Source organism: Lissotriton helveticus, chromosome 5_1 (genome assembly GCF_964261635.1).
Source record: "Lissotriton helveticus chromosome 5_1, aLisHel1.1, whole genome shotgun sequence".
NCBI classification, from domain to species: domain Eukaryota; kingdom Metazoa; phylum Chordata; class Amphibia; order Caudata; family Salamandridae; genus Lissotriton; species Lissotriton helveticus.
This window is the reverse complement of record NC_136065.1, coordinates 775,911,285-775,932,038: the sequence shown is the minus strand read 5'-3', so window position 1 is coordinate 775,932,038 and position 20,754 is coordinate 775,911,285. Positions and strand designations below refer to the sequence as shown.

Sequence of the window (20,754 nt, the reverse complement as noted above, 5' to 3'; positions counted from 1 at the left end):
CCTTCTGTGGGCTCACCATCAAAAGGCAGCCTCTGGGATATGTAAATGTATAGTTCCCCTAGGGACGTCCGGTTCAGAGGGCCTTATATGGATGCGCCCCAAACTTCCTGAAGAATGAAAAGAAAGTATTCCATCTATGGCCTTATGCTCATCTTCCGCCAACCAGGTAGTTAATCCTACATTTTCACGATGCAGACTGGGAGTCTGGAGCTTCCTAGTTTGCACTTACCGCCCATACCTGACCCAACTTTGTGTAATACCCTGCACTACCAAGCATCAGAATAAGCCATGCTAACTTCATTTCAGAGCATTGTGCCCGGTAAGCACCAAAAAAAGCATTTGGGAGCGTACTATAGAATACCTGTAACATAGCAAGTTCATTTACAATCACTACCAGATTTCTGTTTCTCTCAAGAAGCAGTTGTGCACTCAGCTTTCAGGAAAATCTGTCCATCACTGAACCCGCACATTTACTAAGCGCCTTTTTTTTTTATTAAACACGCAGTGTGTGCAAAATCACAGTACTTTACAAAACTCTTAAACATATAATCCTTGATGTATCAACACAAAAGAAGGCCGTCGGCGAAGAGAGGGCATCGGATTAAAACGCTATTGTTCTCTGTCAGAAAATCCTTGCACACGAATAATGAAGCCTTTTTAAAATTCACTCAAGGGATTACACGGTTGGGTGTATTTACAATGAAACGCAAGGGGATAATTTAATGGGTATAATTATTACTTGAAGGAGAGGCATGGCACCCCACACAAGGTTCAAGCAGGTGCAGGGATGGCCCTGGGGGGGAAACATTCTTTACAACGCAACTTTTACCACGCAGTGCCTTTACGACGCAACTTTTACAATGCAAACCATTACAACGCATTGCGCTGGGGGGCGCTCTAGGATAGGGAATAGATTTAATTTACTATCCAACACCTTCCCTACTATCCACGGGGACTGGAGTTAGAATAGTAAATTAAACTATTCACTATCCAGCGCCCCAAAGCACTATGCGTTGTAAAGGTATTCGTTGTAAATACCGCGTTGTAAAGGCATGCGTGGTAAAAGTATGCGTTGTAACGTCATACATCCGCCCTGGGGCGAAAAGAAGATGGGAAAGAGTGAAGAGTGAAGCAGTAGGCAGGTGAACTCTGCTTTTTATCCTTTACGAAAATGTTTATCCTAAGGTTCCCCTCAGACCTCCTTTTTTTGGCTGGATTAATTTGTATTATGGGCTGCATACTATACAAGGTGTGTTATATAGTTCCTATGCTGTACAATTTACATCATAATCAGAAACATCACAGAGTACAATAGAGACCACAGATTAGGCAAATAAATACAATAACTCAAATCTATAACAATAATGTGGTGTTCCTAATTGGATAATGCAAACACAACAATGATGGACAGAATGTGGATCAATGTCACACATTCACCCCAGTCCAAAGATCTGGGCCCAAATCCATCGTTTTTCCACTCCACACCACCCTGGGTTAGACAATGGCGATATGCAAATCAGCGCTGACCCTGTGCCCCATGGGAACAGTCCAGTCCGAACTACAAAAGCCATGTCCTTCCCAGAACGGAAACAAGCATCCGAGGACCGGCCCGGTTTCGAGGTAACACCTCTCTTCAGCCCGGCTAGCTTGATTCCAGTGGTGTGGAGTGCCTGGGACTCACGTCTGAGCATCCCCAGTACACTTAGAGCGGTTACTGCAAACACAACAATGATGGACAGAATGTGGATCAATGTCACACATTCACCCCAGTCCAAAGATCTGGGCCCAAATCCATCGTTTTTCCACTCCACACCACCCTGGGTTAGACAATGGCGATATGCAAATCAGCGCTGACCCTGTGCCCCATGGGAACAGTCCAGTCCGAACTACAAAAGCCATGTCCTTCCCAGAACGGAAACAAGCCTCCGAGGACCGGCCCGGTTTCGAGGTAACACCTCTCTTCAGCCCGGCTAGCTTGATTCCAGTGGTGTGGAGTGCCTGGGACTCACGTCTGAGCATCCCCAGTACACTTAGAGCGGTTACTGCAAACACAACAATGATGGACAGAATCTGGATCAATGTCACACATTCACCCCAGTCCAAAGATCTGGGCCCAAATCCATCGTTTTTCCACTCCACACCACCCTGGGTTAGACAATGGCGATATGCAAATCAGCGCTGACCCTGTGCCCCATGGGAACAGTCCAGTCCGAACTACAAAAGCCATGTCCTTCCCAGAACGGAAACAAGCATCCGAGGACCGGCCCGGTTTAGAGGTAACACCTCTCTTCAGCCCGGCTAGCTTGATTCCAGTGGTGTGGAGTGCCTGGGACTCACGTCTGAGCATCCCCAGTACACTTAGAGCGGTTACTGCAAACACAACAATTATGGACAGAATGTGGATCAATGTCACACATTCACCCCAGTCCAAAGATCTGGGCCCAAATCCATCGTTTTTCCACTCCACACCACCCTGGGTTAGACAATGGCGATATGCAAATCAGCGCTGACCCTGTGCCCCATGGGAACAGTCCAGTCCGAACTACAAAAGCCATGTCCTTCCCAGAACGGAAACAAGCATCCGAGGATCGGCCCGGTTTCGAGGTAACACCTCTCTTCAGCCCGGCTAGCTTGATTCCAGTGGTGTGGAGTGCCTGGGACTCACGTCTGAGCATCCCCAGTACACTTAGAGCGGTTACTGCAAACACAACAATGATGGACAGAATGTGGATCAATGTCACACATTCACCCCAGTCCAAAGATCTGGGCCCAAATCCATCGTTTTTCCACTCCACACCACCCTGGGTTAGACAATGGCGATATGCAAATCAGCGCTGACCCTGTGCCCCATGGGAACAGTCCAGTCCGAACTACAAAAGCCATGTCCTTCCCAGAACGGAAACAAGCATCCGAGGACCGGCCCGGTTTCGAGGTAACACCTCTCTTCAGCCCGGCTAGCTTGATTCCAGTGGTGTGGAGTGCCTGGGACTCACGTCTGAGCATCCCCAGTACACTTAGAGCGGTTACTGCAAACACAACAATGATGGACAGAATGTGGATCAATGTCACACATTCACCCCAGTCCAAAGATCTGGGCCCAAATCCATCGTTTTTCCACTCCACACCACCCTGGGTTAGACAATGGCGATATGCAAATCAGCGCTGACCCTGTGCCCCATGGGAACAGTCCAGTCCGAACTACAAAAGCCATGTCCTTCCCAGAACGGAAACAAGCATCCGAGGACCGGCCTGGTTTCGAGGTAACACCTCTCTTCAGCCCGGCTAGCTTGATTCCAGTGGTGTGGAGTGCCTGGGACTCACGTCTGAGCATCCCCAGTACACTTAGAGCGGTTACTGCAAACACAACAATGATGGACAGAATGTGGATCAATGTCACACATTCACCCCAGTCCAAAGATCTGGGCCCAAATCCATCGTTTTTCCACTCCACACCACCCTGGGTTAGACAATGGCGATATGCAAATCAGCGCTGACCCTGTGCCCCATGGGAACAGTCCAGTCCGAACTACAAAAGCCATGTCCTTCCCAGAACGGAAACAATCATCCGAGGACCGGCCCGGTTTCGAGGTAACACCTCTCTTCAGCCCGGCTAGCTTGATTCCAGTGGTGTGGAGTGCCTGGGACTCACGTCTGAGCATCCCCAGTACACTTAGAGCGGTTACTGCAAACACAACAATGATGGACAGAATGTGGATCAATGTCACACATTCACCCCAGTCCAAAGATCTGGGCCCAAATCCATCGTTTTTCCACTCCACACCACCCTGGGTTAGACAATGGCGATATGCAAATCAGCGCTGACCCTGTGCCCCATGGGAACAGTCCAGTCCGAACTACAAAAGCCATGTCCTTCCCAGAACGGAAACAAGCATCCGAGGACCGGCCCGGTTTCGAGGTAACACCTCTCTTCAGCCCGGCTAGCTTGATTCCAGTGGTGTGGAGTGCCTGGGACTCACGTCTGAGCATCCCCAGTACACTTAGAGCGGATACTGCAAACACAACAATGATGGACAGAATGTGGATCAATGTCACACATTCACCCCAGTCCAAAGATCTGGGCCCAAATCCATCGTTTTTCCACTTCACACTACCCTGGGTTAGACAATGGCGATATGCAAATCAGCGCTGACCCTGTGCCCCATGGGAACAGTCCAGTCCGAACTACAAAAGCCATGTCCTTCCCAGAACGGAAACAAGCATCCGAGGACCGGACCGGTTTCGAGGTAACACCTCTCTTCAGCCCGGCTAGCTTGATTCCAGTGGTGTGGAGTGCCTGGGACTCACGTCTGAGCATCCCCAGTACACTTAGAGCGGTTACTGCAAACACAACAATGATGGACAGAATGTGGATCAATGTCACACATTCACCCCAGTCCAAAGATCTGGGCCCAAATCCATCGTTTTTCCACTCCACACCACCCTGGGTTAGACAATGGCGATATGCAAATCAGCGCTGACCCTGTGCCCCATGGGAACAGTCCAGTCCGAACTACAAAAGCCATGTCCTTCCCAGAACGGAAACAAGCATCCGAGGACCGGCCCGGTTTCGAGGTAACACCTCTCTTCAGCCCGGCTAGCTTGATTCCAGTGGTGTGGAGTGCCTGGGACTCACGTCTGAGCATCCCCAGTACACTTAGAGCGGTTACTGCAAACACAACAATGATGGACAGAATGTGGATCAATGTCACACATTCACCCCAGTCCAAAGATCTGGTTTTTCCTAAATAGGATAAGACTCCATCCTTTATCAAGCTCACAAAACCACTATGCTCTGTAGGATCTTGAAGAGGTGACAGAGAAGGGACCAGCACATGTTCCATTCTTTATAGAACTAGGTGCCAGATTGATTACACTTACCAGCACATGATTTACCAACACATAAGGTGGAGGTCGAGTGGATATATCCCGGGGTAAACTGTGGAACGGATAGAAGAGTTGGATTTTGAGAAGCAGGGTCTCGCTTAAAACTGATATTAGCAAGGGTAAATTGTTGTGGTTAATTCTGGATAGATGACAAGGTGTAGCTAAGTGGTATAATCATGTAGAGGTTTATTTGTAGTCCATAGTTGTTCCACAGAAGATCTTAAGAAGGTAACTTAGTTGGTAAAGGGAATCCCACCAGGAGCTGCATGACCGCTGCTCAGCCCACTCTCTCCAACTGTCATTCTCCCTCACTAGCAAGCACTCTCACATTCCAATCACACTGTCATCAGGCATTCTGACATTCCACACACACAACTCATTCATCCTTGCTGAGCAGCTGTCTGAGAGGATGTACTAAGATAAATTAGATTACTACATAAATATATTCAAATGTTCAAACCAGCCACGCACTGGCAGAGCCTGCAACTAGAGTGGGGCAATGGAAGGGCATGAGAGAAAGACATATAGGAAGAAAGCAGACATGGAGCAAATGGTCCAAGTAGGAGCCAAGAGGTAACTTACGGAGGGCTTGTGAGATGGCAGTCAGGCATTTCACATTAATCCATACACTTGCCATTAGATCAGTGGTAGGATCATTGTTTTCAATTATTTACTTTTGTGTAGCACATGTTATCCATGCAGTACGGCTCAAATTCTTATGGTGCCAACCATAAAAACTGCCCAATCACAAAACAAGGCCTTCAAAAGGTTCACTTAGCTCATCCAAATGGAAAACGTAACTTTTTCCAAGAGCCCTCTAAAAATCTACGTCTTGGGGCTGACTAGAACATATTTCTGATATTAGGATCCCCAGGACGTACTGGGAGAGTTGGAGTCCTAATCTCAAAAAGCTTACTGGATAGAAGTAGGGGGTCAAAGTCCTCAGTATGAACTGGGAAACACTGATGGGCCAAGAACCCATGCAATATCTACTATATATGACTTATGCAACCTGGGCAATCAAAATGTACTGACTAACCCTCTTGGGACCCCAATCCCCAGCATTCACTGAGATCTGCCAAGACCCGCACCATCTTTGAGACAAACATTTGGATCAAAACACGAAACCTCCACTGAGCAACATTTTTTGTTTAAATTCCCCAAATCAAGTGAGCAAAGTATCTGGAATCCATGTCTCAGATCCATTATACAAAATATATGATTAGGATCTACAAACACAGTGGGAAATATGCTTTTGGTCCAGATCTTTATCACCTACTAAGCAACATTTATTAGGCCAAATTTCCAAACAACATCCAGTAAGAGAAACTTTAGGGAACCCGATTTCAAAAGAACCACGGAATAACACGAGTTCCAACCCGTGAACATAGTCAAGCCTCAATGTAATCAACCCTTCAGAAGTTCCTTATGATATTCTTAGCTTTCTTCAATGGCATGAAAGATTGCATTTTATGTTTTAACTCTGTAACTGTTTTCTCTTACTTAGTCCAAATCTATGTATCCCAGTTTTAAGGCAACCAGTCTGTTAACTGCCTAGCTAAATGAAAATATGCCCTAAAAGTCATAGATTTACTATAATCTGTGGGAAATGTGTTCAAATCCAGTAGTCCTGGAATACCATATCCAGAGTTGTTTAGCAACCTAATTCCATTGACGGTACAAACACCAATACGTTTCTGACAGAAATTGAGCTGTTGGTCACATTTTAGTTGATTCAATGAAGTCCCAGTCTTGATTGGCTGGTGGCTTTTTTGAACAAGTCCTCTGTCGCTGCGAGATGGGCTGGCTGCGCCTGAAGCTGCTTATTGAACGTCGCAGGGAACCCAACCTCTTCCAGAGGCGAAGCTGAGGTTCACTTGGGTCCTCTGGGTGGTAAGGCATGCACTCATGAGGGCCGTAGCGCGACTGGTCGAGTGCGGCGGGTTTGCATAGGGTCACAAAGATAAGGCAGGTGGCCAGCAGGAGGAAGATGCAAATGAGGGCGATAATAATGGGCAGCGGGTCTGCTTTCTCAGCGCCTGCCGTGGTGTGATTCAGTAGGATTCCCTCAGCAGTTGAAGACAGGAATCGTAGAGTGCCAGGGGTGGCGGTGCTAACATTCGTGGTTAGAAATGTGGCATTCATCTTTCCTGCAACAAGAAACATGATTCATTTTCATTAATCACTACTTACAACTTCACTCTTCCGATATAAATTGTGTTGCATGTCAATTAATTAGCACTACATAAACAAATGCATGGACAACCTCTGAAATTAGTTTTCTTACTAGATTAAAAGAAACAGCAGGTGTTTTCAGGCAAGACATGCCTGCCATACCTAACTCATAATTTGCAGTTATCACTTTGCTAGAAGGAAGATGTAAATTAGAAACAGTCTGACTAATATTACAGCCTGCCTAAACGGATGTTTATGGAGCAATTTGCCGTATTTCAACGGCTCTCTAAACCTTGAACCTTCTCATATTCCTGCAAAGATTAAAAACCCTGTTCTCATTTTTTACAGTGTGATATTCAAACTTTATACAACCAGAATAATAATTTCCAATACAGATGTGGTCTGGCAGCCTGGATTTCATGGATATTATAAAATGGCATTCCAGGGTGGCTGTGAATTCTCTGTCCATAGCTGTCTTTTTTGAAAATAAAAAGCCTGTGAGTGCTATTGACCTGTATTGGAAAACGAGGCATTAGTTGTGTGGTCCGCACAAGCAATGGATTTACATTTGTCCTCCACTGGGAACCAAAACCCCCATTGTAGCGCTTGACTCTCATAGGGTAGAGTTTCAAAGCAGTCCAAGACCTACTCAAGGGAGGTGGTGTGGGCTAGTACTCCCCATTCACAGATACACAACAATAACACTCAATAAATGAGTGTCCAGTCTGTGCTTTTCTTTAGAAAAAAGAAAAGTACATTTATTACACACACAATACTCAACACTATGCAAAACATTACAAATATACACAAGCTAATGGAAATACTTCTTGATGACATTGTGTAAACAGTCACACCCCTCCCACCGGAGGGGGGTCTAGTACCACCTCTCACATGTATAGACATTAACTGGTACCTAAATGCCACAGGTTGACCATAACTTGGAGTGAGGGCCCTTACCACTGACACCAATCAAGTGGCTGCCCACTGCATTATTCCAACAAGCATTTCATAATGGAAACACCTGCAATAGTTAGATATAACCCCGCCCGAGAGCACTGAACATTGACAATAAAGCATACAAATTTTAGTCACAGTGGCTGACAGTCTCGTTATTCCACTGAAGCATTTGCAAGAGTAAATGTCTAAGCTTAACTGGGAGTGTGGTGTACTTATAATAACTGTTGGCCTGAATAACGCATTTAAACCTGCATCATGTTTATAATTACACAACTATGCAATTATAATCAGGCACCCTGTCAAGGATGCTAGGAACATATATTCGAAATTCACATTTAGCATAAAACAAGGCATGTAAAACCTAGTCCCTAAAGAAAAACATTAGTGTACATGCACTTCTCTGCAATTGCACCTTTAAAACCCTTGAGAATGTCTCTAATATGATAACCCATATTAATACTCTCACACCTGGGTGTAGCCCTAATCTTCAGCTGTCCAAGCTGTAGATCAAAAGTTCCACCATTAGGAAGGCTTGAAACAGGTCTAAAACCTTTGAGGAGTTATTATCTCAGAGTGATCAGGGACTTAAGCTGGAAACTTTCCAACTCATTTTGGCCGTGCTTGTGCTGCTCTTGCAGCTTCCTCCTGAACAACTGCTTCAATTTGGCAGTGACCACATCCTCCGGATGGTCACCGCATGCCAGAAAAGAAGCTGTTTCCACCAAGAATTGGCCAGGCCCTGCAGGCATTATGGTTCGCTCTTCCAGGTGTGTGCATATTGTAGCAGCGGCTCCCCCGTATAGAGCCGTGCTGGATATCCCTGCATATAATCCCGATTCCCCCTGGGCAACCCCACGTGCCTTTCTTGCATTGGAGAGCAACTCAGGAAGCCCACCCCGGCCACTCTCGCCAGCTCCCCGCCTGGCCAGCACCTTTGTGTATTGCTGCGGTCTCCGGGCCATCATTCAGGTCAGGCAGATGCAGGTGCTGCTTCTGGTGATGCGGGGGAGTGTGACTGCACTACCCTCTGCTCTCTCTGGTTGCGGGGGAGTGCAAAGGCACTTACCCATCCTCCCTCAAGCCATCAGAGCCTAGGGATTGGGTCCTGGGCCCTCGTCCAGCTTCACAGGGGCGTGACGGCACTTTCTGACTTCATCTTGGGGGCTCAAAGATGGGATCCTAGGCCAATGGGCATCTTCACAGGGGACGCATGTTGCTCCTTGACTTTCTCGGTTTCTTGGCAATCCAGGGATGGGACCCTGGGTCCCCGCCAGCTTCGCGGGGAGTGCAATGGCACTCCCTGACTTTCTCTGCCTCTGGGGCCACTTCATGGGGAGTGCGACGGCGCTCCTCAGCTTTGTCTTCTTCTGGGGACAGTTCCCGGGACCTTGAGCCTCATGCGCTTCATCGTCGTTGGTTCGGCAGAGGTCAAAGGTCACCTACCTTCTGGGGGCCTATCTTGGTCTCCTTTGGGTCTATACCACAGAGAGCTCTTCTTCCTGCGCAGAATCTTTCAAGGAGGGGCGAGGTTGCTGGCAGGACTGCACCTCTGGCCTATCCTGCAGTGCCATCTCTCTGCCCCTGTTCCCACCTTCCTGCACAGGCCTCTGGGATACTTCATTATGGTGTCGCCCAGTTCCCCCACTCGCTGACATCACGGCCTGGGCCTGGACCAGGCCTGGTGCCTGGTACCGGGTGACAGCTGCTGATTAATGCCCTGCAGCTTTACCCTATCTCTCTCTCCTGGAGAGAAGACCTCTGCCCTGGGGAATGCTTGCCATGAAAAGCTAGGTCACTGGTGCTACAGCTTGGGGAGGAAGGTAATTAATCCAGCCTGTCACACAGGGTCTGGGATCTGGTTCCGAGCTGAGTCGGAAGAATATGGCATTTCTGTATGACCCATAAATGCTATAGATATGTTTTTGGACATAGAAGAATGGCTCTTTTCAAAGAACTTACTGTGTACTTTCATGCGTGTCTCAAGTTTGTAGCACAAGGGAACTGAAACTACCCCATGTGGTCTCCTTTTCCATAGGAGTATAATGCTGTGTTCCTACATTAAAACAGTATAGTACACTGACAATCCCTAACCTGTGTACCCCCACATTATAAGGCTTACTCCATGTCACCACTCAACTCTGCAAAGTCCCTTCTGCACCAGTCTATCTGTACCCAGCTCCCGGGATGTGCACAACCAGAATCTCCCTTCGCACAGCCCATACACGGGTGCACACACGTGTACACACCTGTCCACATTTAACCACCCTGGTGCCCTTTACCCTGGCTGCATTATCTCACAGGGCGGTCACTAGTGGAAAACACATGCAGTCCATTTTACCATGAGTTTACCGTGGGTGAGTCCCAGGTTATGAGGCTCTCCCACAGTAAAAGGTCAAAAATCAGGCGATCAAAAAGCAAAACATAAGCAGCCCGTCCTTACTTTTGGCCCGATAGCTCTGATGTAATGTCTATATAATATGCCATTTCAAAAACCGCTGGAGTTTCTGCAAACTCTTGTGTTACAGGTGGATGGGAAATCCCAACCAGGAAGCGGAGAAAGGACATTTGGTCGAAGTAACAGGAAAAGCGCACCAGTGAACACCTGGCCACCCCAAAATGAGTGTAGCCCAGCTACAGCTACTTGTTAGTTGGCAAACCTAAGGGCACTGTGTGGTCTGGAGAGTTGGTAACTGTAAAATGAGAATGACAAGGTAGACATTGGTCACATGTCTGATCCTATGGCAGTGTGCGCACAAAGCAGGCTCATCAAAATGTTTGAGGTTCAGCCAAGGGAGGCTTGCAAGAGCGGTAGGCAGGTAGTAAAAGCAGATTTTTGGAAGGGGATGTGGATGAGAGCACTGGATAAGGGAACTACACAGCAAAAAAGAATATAGGCAAGGAAACTATTATTATGATTGATATTTATTAGTTTTGTTGTTATTATTATTATTATTACTACTACTACTACAATCATACTAATTATATGATATTGTCCCTGGTTGGAAAAGGTGCTGTACTCAAACTCACACATTTGGGTGACACGAAAGTGCAACTGCATCTAATCCATAAGGGTCTGCCTCCTAAAGCATGTTTTAAGGTCTCTCTGAAATCCCACACAGCTTCTAATCGCTGGTATCGGGATCCTCCCGGAGACAGGAGGTGTGCACAGAGAAGCGTGTTCTCTGCTCATGCCTGCCTCATGATGAATGTCTCAAGGCTATCTCCAAGGGTAAGGATTAGCACTAGGGCTCCGTATGAGCGAAAGAGGTAGAATCCCTTACACACCTTTACTAGGTGTCACTATCCAGTAGAGACGTAGTCTAGTTCCTTTAGTGTTCGAGTATTATACAGCTGTTTTTTATTTATTTGTATAATGAGCTTAGTGTAACCATTCATTTCCTTTGGATAAGTAATCCGAATGGCATATTTTTACGTGTTGAAAAGAGTTCCCCCCTGATTCTGGTATTATTCGGGAGACTGGGCTATTACAACTCTCAATTAGTGATTTGTTCCAGGTGAACTTTGTGGCTATTTTGCAGCCATCCCTCTCCACAGTCTTGAAAGATTATGCGTGTAAATGTCAATAGAAATGAAGAAAATTCTTTAATTTAAAGGCTCAGACATGGGTCACAGCAAATGTGAGGTGAAGGGCCAGATTTAAAAAAAAGACAAGCAACGCAGCGCAGCAGCTAAAAACTGCTGCGCTGCAGTGCGTGACAGGGAGGAAACACGAGAGTGCCATACCTCCAGAGATATAGCTCTCTCCCTAGTGCTGGTGCTGATTTCAGCTGCTTTGTGTGCCATAGCACCTAGTGCAAGCCTGAGTCTAGCATAGGTTGTGTACAGGAAGGGTGCCCTTCCTGTTCAAAATACTATTCCTAGACAAGATCGAACTATTTTCCCACTTTGTATGTGCGCTGCACAGTTTAGCACACATGCAAAGTTGGAAATGAAAGGATAAATGAAAACGATTCTGTTGTTTAAACTTCTTTTTACCTTTTGTTAACTTTTGGCGCTAAAACCTGTCTACAATTGTTAACAGACTGGGTTTTGTGTCAAAAGGCATGGATTATTGCATGGGAACGCCCATGTACAGCCCCCTTGGCATTAAGTATTGCAAAGCAATGCTTGGCGCTGCTTTGTGTTACTTGTAGGGTACTTTCCAACGCAAAACAACTTTTGCTCTAAAAAAGTCATTTGGAAAAAACAAGCTGTGCTGGTTAGCGTCACTTTTGTGATGCTAACCCAGCACAAACTGTATGAAAATCTACCCCGGAGAGTCTGACTACAAAGTACACATGGCTGGTATGGGGACAATAAGGCAGGGCTTTAGAGCTTTGGGCCAGTATACTCTGATCACACTCAGACTCACAAAATAAGTAGGTGGTCGTATGTTTTTGAAGACTTATACTTTCTTTGAAGTGATGGTGCCTGTACAGTGAAATTACTGAAAGCTTTTCTAACCACTCCAAGCTGTAGTCCATGTCTGCAATATCAGGTATTTGTGTTCTCTCGACACATTTTCTCTTTTGCCTAGAATTATCGTGTGTCCTTGCCTTCATTCGACACCCTTTTCTTGCCAGTATTTACTCGGTTGATAAGGCCGTCTTGACTCTGTAAAAATACCACTTTACCTACCGTGAAAGAAAACATATTTGTTACAAGGCACTGCTGAAATCTGGTCACAAAAGCAGTACTGTACTCAAGATTCTATGGGTGTCATCATCTGTCATGGCATCTAACCATCATTCGTAAGGTTTTCTGAGCTAGAGGAAATGGTACTAGAGACAAATGTAGCCAGTTTCAAATGAGAAGGCTGGTAGAAGAAAAATGCTTCAAGTTGCATGGTGGAGAGCCATATTCAACCAGCATTGGCTAAAACCAGTAGGTGTAATTTCTAATATGTGTGATTTGTGTATTTGTTACTATAATGGAGTATAATGTGACATGTGTGTGTTTTTAAGCTTGTGTGAGCATTAGTTTTTAAGGCCATTGTCACAGATGCCGGAACCATCATATAAAAGATCCTTCTCCGCTGTATGCCAGACTTGGAAGTTTCCTAATTTATTTTTTAGCTATGTTGATTGCAGGTTCGCTGATGAGGCTGAGTTGTAAATTAGCCCCCCTTCTCAAACAGTTTGGGTTAAATAGATGTGTCAAAGTCTTCAGGGGAAACATTGTTTCACTCTTAGAAACCAGGGGCGGCTCCTCTGCTAAGGCGGAGGAGCATTGCCCTACTGCTTGATATGTAGTGCAGAGAAGAAATAAAATGATAATAACGAAGCATTATTATCATTTTATTTTCCCTTCCATGGGGCGGAAGAGCACACTCAAAGTGAGCATGAATGTTTGACCGGCCGTCTTGCGCCGGCCAAACAATCATGGGCACTTTGCATGTTCCCTACCAGGCTGCATTACACAGCCTGTTGGGGAACATCAACAGGCTCCCTGTCCCCGTCCTCGCGCCGAACGATGGCGCTCAGACAAATTACAACACTGCTATGCAGCGTTGTCAATGGCTTAGGGAGCATGGGAGCCTGGGTGTTTAATGCGAAGAGGAGAGGCGGCGGTGGCGGGAATGCGACCGGCAGGTACGTTTGTCTCTACCACCGTTCCCTGCCAGCCACCACTGTTAGAAACTGGGAAAACATTTGTTGTGTCTGGGCATGTTTTGATGCACTTAATACATGATGGTATCTTCATTTTTTTAATTGATCATTTTGCATGAAATATATTTACATTGTCACAATTGTTTACAGAGAAATTATGGAGGTGGGCTGGAGAGTGGGTAGGAGCAAGCATCATGCTGGATAGAATGGAGCATTGTAGAAAGCAACAAACACGGAGCAGGACAGAGAAGTATTGTGCTGAGGAAGCAACAACACGGAATAGGATAGGGAAACAACACCAAGGAGCAGGATGTACAAACAATACAACGGAGCGGGACAGAGGGTTGGTGGGGTCAAACAACAACACAAAGTGGAACACACTGGTGGGTGGGGTCAAACAAGAACATGGAGTGGGATCAGAGGGCGGGTGAGGCAAACAACAACATGAAGAAGGACGTAGGTTGGGCAAACAACAGCACAGAGGGGAAGGTTGATTGAGGGCAGACAACAACACAGAGTGGACCGGGAGGGAGGGGGCAAGCAACAACATCGGGTGGAGTGGGATAGGAGGATAGGGGCAAACAACAACACTGAACGGGGCAGGAGGGTGAGAGGGCAAACAACAACCTGGAGCGGGACGGGGTGGGGCAAGCAACATCAAGGACTAGGACAGGAGAGTGAGTGATAGCAAACAACAACACTGACATTAGCAGGACAGGATGGTGGAGCAAACAAAAACACAGAGTGATACATGAGGGTGGGGGCACCCAAGAACATAGAGCGGAATGAAAGGGAGGGTGGGGGCAAGCAACAGGATGGGAAGGAGGTGGGACAAGCAACAACACAGAGCTGGAATGTTCTCGCCGACCCATCCCCACAATCGCTGCCCCTTTTCTACATTTGCCTAAGTGAGCACCCTAAATATAAGACTGATAAATAGTTATCTTGTAAAATATGTTATATGTTTGCAAATAATGGCTTCTGATTGGCACTGCAGGCTCCTAGTGGCCATCACTTTCCTCCTTAAAAATCATGGAAATTCTTGGTATATGGTGGCATCTCTGGCAACTGGTGGGCAACACAGATGATCTGGTTACAGCCGTGGCATCCAGTGGTCATTCCTGTATTATTGGGAATATATTTGGCTTTCTGAGTTCAGGTTGGCATCACTGGCCACCTCTGCCAAGCAGCATATTTCAGGCATTACTACTTTCCGGTGGGCAGTACATATCTGTTGTGCAAAATTGGAACACTTTTAGCTAATGATATCCACCCCCTCGATTCTGACTGGCATCACAGCAAATGATGTGTATCTTTAGCATACATGCCTTTTTTTTCAATCCTCTCTGCCTTTGTCTTTCTTCTCAGATCCATTTATCTTGTTTCTCCTACCACGTTTCTTTTTGTACCTGGTAAGCTAATCTCAACTTCACCCTCTCAAGCATCCTGGCTTGCTCCTCTTCCTCAGCCTTGACTTTCTGGAGAGGCAAATGCAAGTTCAGGGTCACAGTCCTATTTCACCCATCCACAGGAACGACTTCTGGAGTTTGTGATACTAGAACCCTCTGAACCAGGGGTAAGGAAGGGTGAGGAATGTCTTCGGGAATCTTTGGAAAGCAAATGTGGATATACTCTAGACATGTTTGGTGAAAAACTTTCTAATTGGCTAAAACAGCCTGATGCCACAGCACTCCCTCCCTGTGTCCCTATCACGGGACCGCTGCGTAGTCCATGTCCAGTTTCTCTAATTGGACCTTAACAAAATCTAGAAGGATCTACATATCCTTCCTTCTAGGATCCCTATCTGCCATTTTACTATGCAAGTAAAGCTATGTTTAAGCTACACTTATTGTTCTGTTCAACAAAGCGGAACGGGCACTTATAGATCATACACCAGTTGCCTGTGTTTGCTGCTATTCATCACAGACCAGGAATTGCACATCCTCTAACTCACATTAATAAGTTTAAACGAATTCTGATCTCCTTTAATATGATTCACTTCGGACCTCCCAGAGGAGATGATGGGGTGGCTCTGAAAGTTTCCCTCGGTTTAAGTCTCACTTCCCACATACAGTGAGCCTGACAGGTTCCTGTTATAACCCCTGAAACTCTGGGGTTATAACATTATGAGGGGGGTTACTAAATGGTACCTTATCACGGGCCCAGTGTAGAAGATGCCGCGGAGATTCTTGACAGTCTTCAGCAGGGTAGCCAATGCATTGCATATGATACACTATATAGTTTACTGCACACAGAAGCTGTCTCAGTTGAGCGGAAAGAAAACTGTACCCAGCCACATCATAACAAACCAGCTTTCTGTTCAATTGAGGTACCTAGCTTACAGAAATATCCCCTACACTGTGAAAGCTATAACCTGCGGCCTACACAAGGAACACATACACAGTTAATTTGAGCCCGCGACAAGCATGAATGTAGTCATTTGTCTGCGCTTGCTCTGCCAGGAATGGCCTCAAAGTCTCTTTTCAGCCGCTGGGAGCAGGGAAGAGAGAACTAAGCTGCTGCTTTATTTCGCTGCCAATGATTGAGGTCTTGCAAAGGTCTGCCAACAATACGCTGCCCGCGCCGGATGGTAGTTGATGTAGAGCAGTGCCAGTTTTTCTTTTTCATTAGAGTATTTAACAGGAGATAATTAGGGTTTGATCCACAACGGCCCGGTTGAGCGTGTGAATTAATATATTTTTCAGTGCTTAATTTGTAAAATATGAAGTCCAGGTGCTGAAGTGTTTGTCGGAGCCCACACCCACTTTTACCGGCTCCGCCCACTTCCTCCACTGGCTCCACCCACATCCTCAACTGGCATTGAGAAAGCCAGTTTTTCATGTATATAGCCACGTACCATCTCCTTCCTCCAGGATCGTTGCATATGACCTCTCTAAAGAAAACGGAACGCGTAGGCTGTGCTTGTAAAAAAAGATCTATCATGGTTAAAGTATGCATCTAATGGATGTTTCAATCTTGAATAATTTGAGAAAATATTTATTTTGAATCTCAACTGAACACGTGTTTGGATACAACAATATTTAGACAAAAAGTTATTTAAAATATTACTGATTGGAGTTGCTGAGTGCACATTATATTGGCAAAAGTTTGGAAATATTCACATGTTGACCCAGGTGGGGTTTTGGAAGCAGCGGACCCATAAATTATTGCACCAGTAAAGGGACTTTTAAAAAGTGTATTCAAAATTGGACAAGGGGTATGAACACTGAATTTGAGTATATGGAATTATATGCTGTGAATTGGCAGATGCCACATGACTATCAGTGGTATGCCCGGAAAGCTGTTACACTGGCTTGGCTTTGCAGGCATGGAACTTTGAAAGTGAATTATGAAAAGTTGCACAATTACACCTTTGCATAGAAGTATGTTTGCAGGTGAGCAGTTGAAATTACACGCATTCTACTTGTAGACAGATTAAATTCTGGCTGATTTAAATTAAAGCTGAGTAAAACATTGAATACTGTCTGCCCAAAAATACATGCTGTTGGACTACAGGCCCTATTATCAAAGTGTGCAATCACGCGGGCCGCAGATGTGCACCTGTGTGATTTATGTGATTGCACTATCTGATGCCCATACATTTAACTTACAATGTCTCTTAGCTAGCTTGTGGGTGGCTGCAGGCAACACAGATCAGAAACAGAGAGGCAGTCACTTATCCCTCTTTCAAAGCAGTGCTGTTGCAGCTCATGCAATAATTAAGAACAATGTTGAATGAAATGTCTGCACTTGTCTTTACTCAAAGACAGTCACTTAAAACGGGAGCCTCATTATATGGTAAACCACCGTTACAACGCAACTTTTACAACGGCCTACTTTTACAACGCAACTTTTACAACGCAGGAACCATTACAACGAACTACCATTACAACGCATTTTTTTACAACGCAATACCTTTACAACGCAATACCTTTACAACGTAAGTATTGGTAAGTATATGATTATAGTAAAAATTTTACAGGTTTGGGTTATTGGGTAAAGGGGTATTTTTAGGGTTCAGGGCTAGGTTTGGGTTTTTGGGTAAAGGGGTATTTTTAGGGTTCAGGGCCAGGTTTGGGTTTTTGGGTAAAGGGGCATTTTTAGGGTTCAGGGCTAGGTTTGGGGTTTTGGGTAAAGGGGTATTTTTAGGGTTCAGGGCCAGGTTTGGGTTTTTGGGTAAAGGGGTATTTTTAGGGTTCAGGGCTAGGTTTGGGTTTTTGGGTAAAAGGGTATTTTTAGGGTTCAGGGCTAGGTTTGGGTTTTTGGGTAAAGGGGTATTTTTAGGGTTCAGGGCTAGATTTGGGTTTTTGGGTAAAGGGGTATTTTTAGGGTTCAGGGCTAGGTTTGGGTTTTTGGGTAAAGGTGTATTTTTAGGGTTCAGGGCTAGGTTTGGGTTTTTGGGTAAAGGGGTATTTTTAGGGTTCAGGGCCAGGTTTGGGTTTTTGGGTAAAGGGGTATTTTTAGGGTTCAGGGCTAGGTTTGGGTTTTTGGGTAAAGGTGTATTTTTAGTGTTCAGGGCTAGGTTTGGGTTTTTGGGTAAAAGTGTATTTTTAGGGTATTTTTAGGGTTCAGGGCTAGGTTTGGGTTTTTGGGTAAAGGGGTATTTTTAGGGTTCAAGGGTAGGTTTGGGTTTTGGGGTACAGGGGTACAGGGTAAAAATAAATAAAAAATAATATTAAATTAAAATAAATTATATTAATTTTAATTAATTACATTTTTAAAAATATTATATACTTACCAATACTTACGTTGTAATGGTATGCGCTGTAAAGGTATTGCGTTGTAAAAAAATGCGTTGTAATGGTAGTTCGTTGTAATAGTTCCTGCGTTGTAAAAATTGCGTGGTAAAGGTATGCGTTGTTAAAGTATGCGTAGTAACGTCATACATCCCATTATGAAGGTGTTCATTGACGGAGGACTCAGCTGTGGGCCTAGTTTTATGTGAGTGCGCTCTTTAAAGCAGACACATTTAACTGGTAATTCCTCTGAGTTAGTCCATGACCTTCAGAGAGCACAGCTCAGAAACAATGAGAACGAAGCAATCAGCTCTCAGTGTTCATGAGCTGTGAATCCACTCGAGCATTAACACAGGCAAGTTCCGAATTAACTGTATTTGCTTTGTACAGTGCAATAGCATAAAAAGAGGCTCACATGTTTGCCCTGCGCATTTGCTCACGTTCACGACTATGACCGACCCACACAATGAGAAGTGTACCATTTTTAGTGCTGCACCCAAGCAGTTTTGAGTACAGCATTCATTATTTATTTTCAATCGCCTACACAATAACTTCTTAGCAGTAAGTCGGCGTAAAAAAACACTATATTGCTGGACAGAAACGCTGCGGAGCACAATTACTTTTGATTTTTAATCCCTCAATCGTGTGATGTGATGGCGAAGCTAGGAATGCTTTTCACACCCTGTCCAGGAGAAAATAACTCAGTGTCATAAGTTGTAACGTCTTCCCTGTCGACATCACTGTGGGCCGATTTTTCTAAAAAAAAAACCAAATAGGCCCCCAGTAACAAAACCAGCCAGCCCCCTGCTTCAAAACCGTCTCGGCCCCAAAGCTTTGAGCCTCTCTACCGTGGGATTGCACACTGTGCCCGGGGGAATGATTACTCGGAGTCGTCACTCACGTAATGTTAATACCAACCACTCACAAAAAAAGCAGCATTGGTCACTTACTGTAATGTTACTGCAGTTGTGGTTACTGCCCAAGAGGCTTGCTGCTCCACACTCCATGACATGCTGCGCTGCTTCAAATAACAGTGCCGGACTGCTGGCGCCACCCTGTGCGTCGTGTGCATGTGCCTGGGCGGGCCAGTGGCGTGGAATTTAAAAACTGTTACACACGCTGCTGCAGCTACCACAGCCCCACAGGACCAAAACAAGCCTAGAATCAGTGGCCCGCCCACCGGAAACATGGACTTAAGGCATCTATGTGGAATTATTATTGGCTCGCTCAGCTCTTATCCGGGGAGACAGTGTGATTGTGAACAGTTGATTTTAAATAATATATGTGTGACACATGTTGTGCAGTACTGCAGTCATTGGTGTGAGGTGGTATTGGCAGTCAGGTCTACGTAGCAAATGTGTCCACTCCAGCCGGGACACTGGAACCCTGCCGCCCCCATCTTATTAATAGTCATCAAGCCCCTCACACTTCTCCCTTTGCCGCTGTCTCTTCTTCTCGTATAATTATTTACTTTTTCGTGTTCTGTTTACTCCTCATCCCCCTTGCTCAATACTCTACCTTTTCCTCTCCTTATCTCTTCCACATTTTTCTCCTGTGTACCATTCCTTTTTAGGTCTCGGCCTGCGTAGGCGGCGCTTGCAGAGTCTCGCTGGCGAGATTTTATGTCTTCCAGAGTGGGGCTTGACCCCCCCACTCTTCTCCATTGGCTGGCTTCCTAAACGGAGGCCAGCCATTGGAGAAGAGGGGCATCTGTCCATTTAAGCCCCGTCTTTTTCGGATTGGGGGGCATGTTTTTTCATTTTCTTTTTCTCCTCTTCTCATTGGCTGGAATTTTACTTTCCAGCCAATGGGAAGAGGAGAGAAAGAAAACACGGCCCCACCAGTCTGAAAATCACGGGGCGTTTCTCCGAGGCATTTCTGCTTGACCTCGTAGAAACATGGTGGTGTTCATGGCGTGGTCCGCTTTCCAGCCGGAGCTCGCTTGTTGATAACGTACTGCTGCCATTGAAATTTCGTGTCTTTAAAGAGATGCCTTCGTGGTGTTGTGCTTTTTGCTTCTGAGGCGAGCACTGTTGGATGTATCTGAAATCGTTACATTACCTTCAGAAAAGTTTCTATTCTTTCCGTACGTTGAGCCGCAGTGCATATGCACGAATGTTTGTGTACACTTAATATCCCTCGAAACGTAGTGCACGGCTCCACCAGCTCGCTTCATAGACACCAAAGAGACTCCAACCTCGTCAACTCCCGGATACCGAGTGTTGCAGGGGAGTGGGATGTGACTCGGCTGAGGCATGTGGAAAACGTGGGCGCCATGTTGTGAGTAGGGCGGAGAGTTACCCAATTCAACGAGAAGAGTGACCTCCCAAGGCACATGCGTGTGGGTGTTGCGGGCGCCATGTTGAGAGAGGCCGAGGGAGAGAAATCAACAG

General features: G+C 45.8%; 2 protein-coding genes across 2 annotated transcripts in view; one reads left to right on the top strand and one right to left on the bottom strand.

Moving 5' to 3' along the window:
- CDH23 (cadherin related 23) overlaps positions 1 to 20,754 on the top strand; it is a 1,152,220-nt gene that overhangs the window by 141,960 nt on the left and 989,506 nt on the right. The window lies entirely within an intron of this gene.
- C5_1H10orf105 (chromosome 5_1 C10orf105 homolog) overlaps positions 5,333 to 20,754 on the bottom strand; it is a 51,487-nt gene continuing 36,065 nt past the window's right edge. The window contains exon 2 of the mRNA XM_078641087.1: positions 5,333 to 7,034. Within this exon, the coding sequence (XP_078497213.1) occupies positions 6,604 to 7,029 (426 nt within the window). The 5' untranslated portion in view covers positions 7,030 to 7,034 and the 3' untranslated portion in view covers positions 5,333 to 6,603. The remainder of the gene's footprint in view (positions 7,035 to 20,754) is intronic.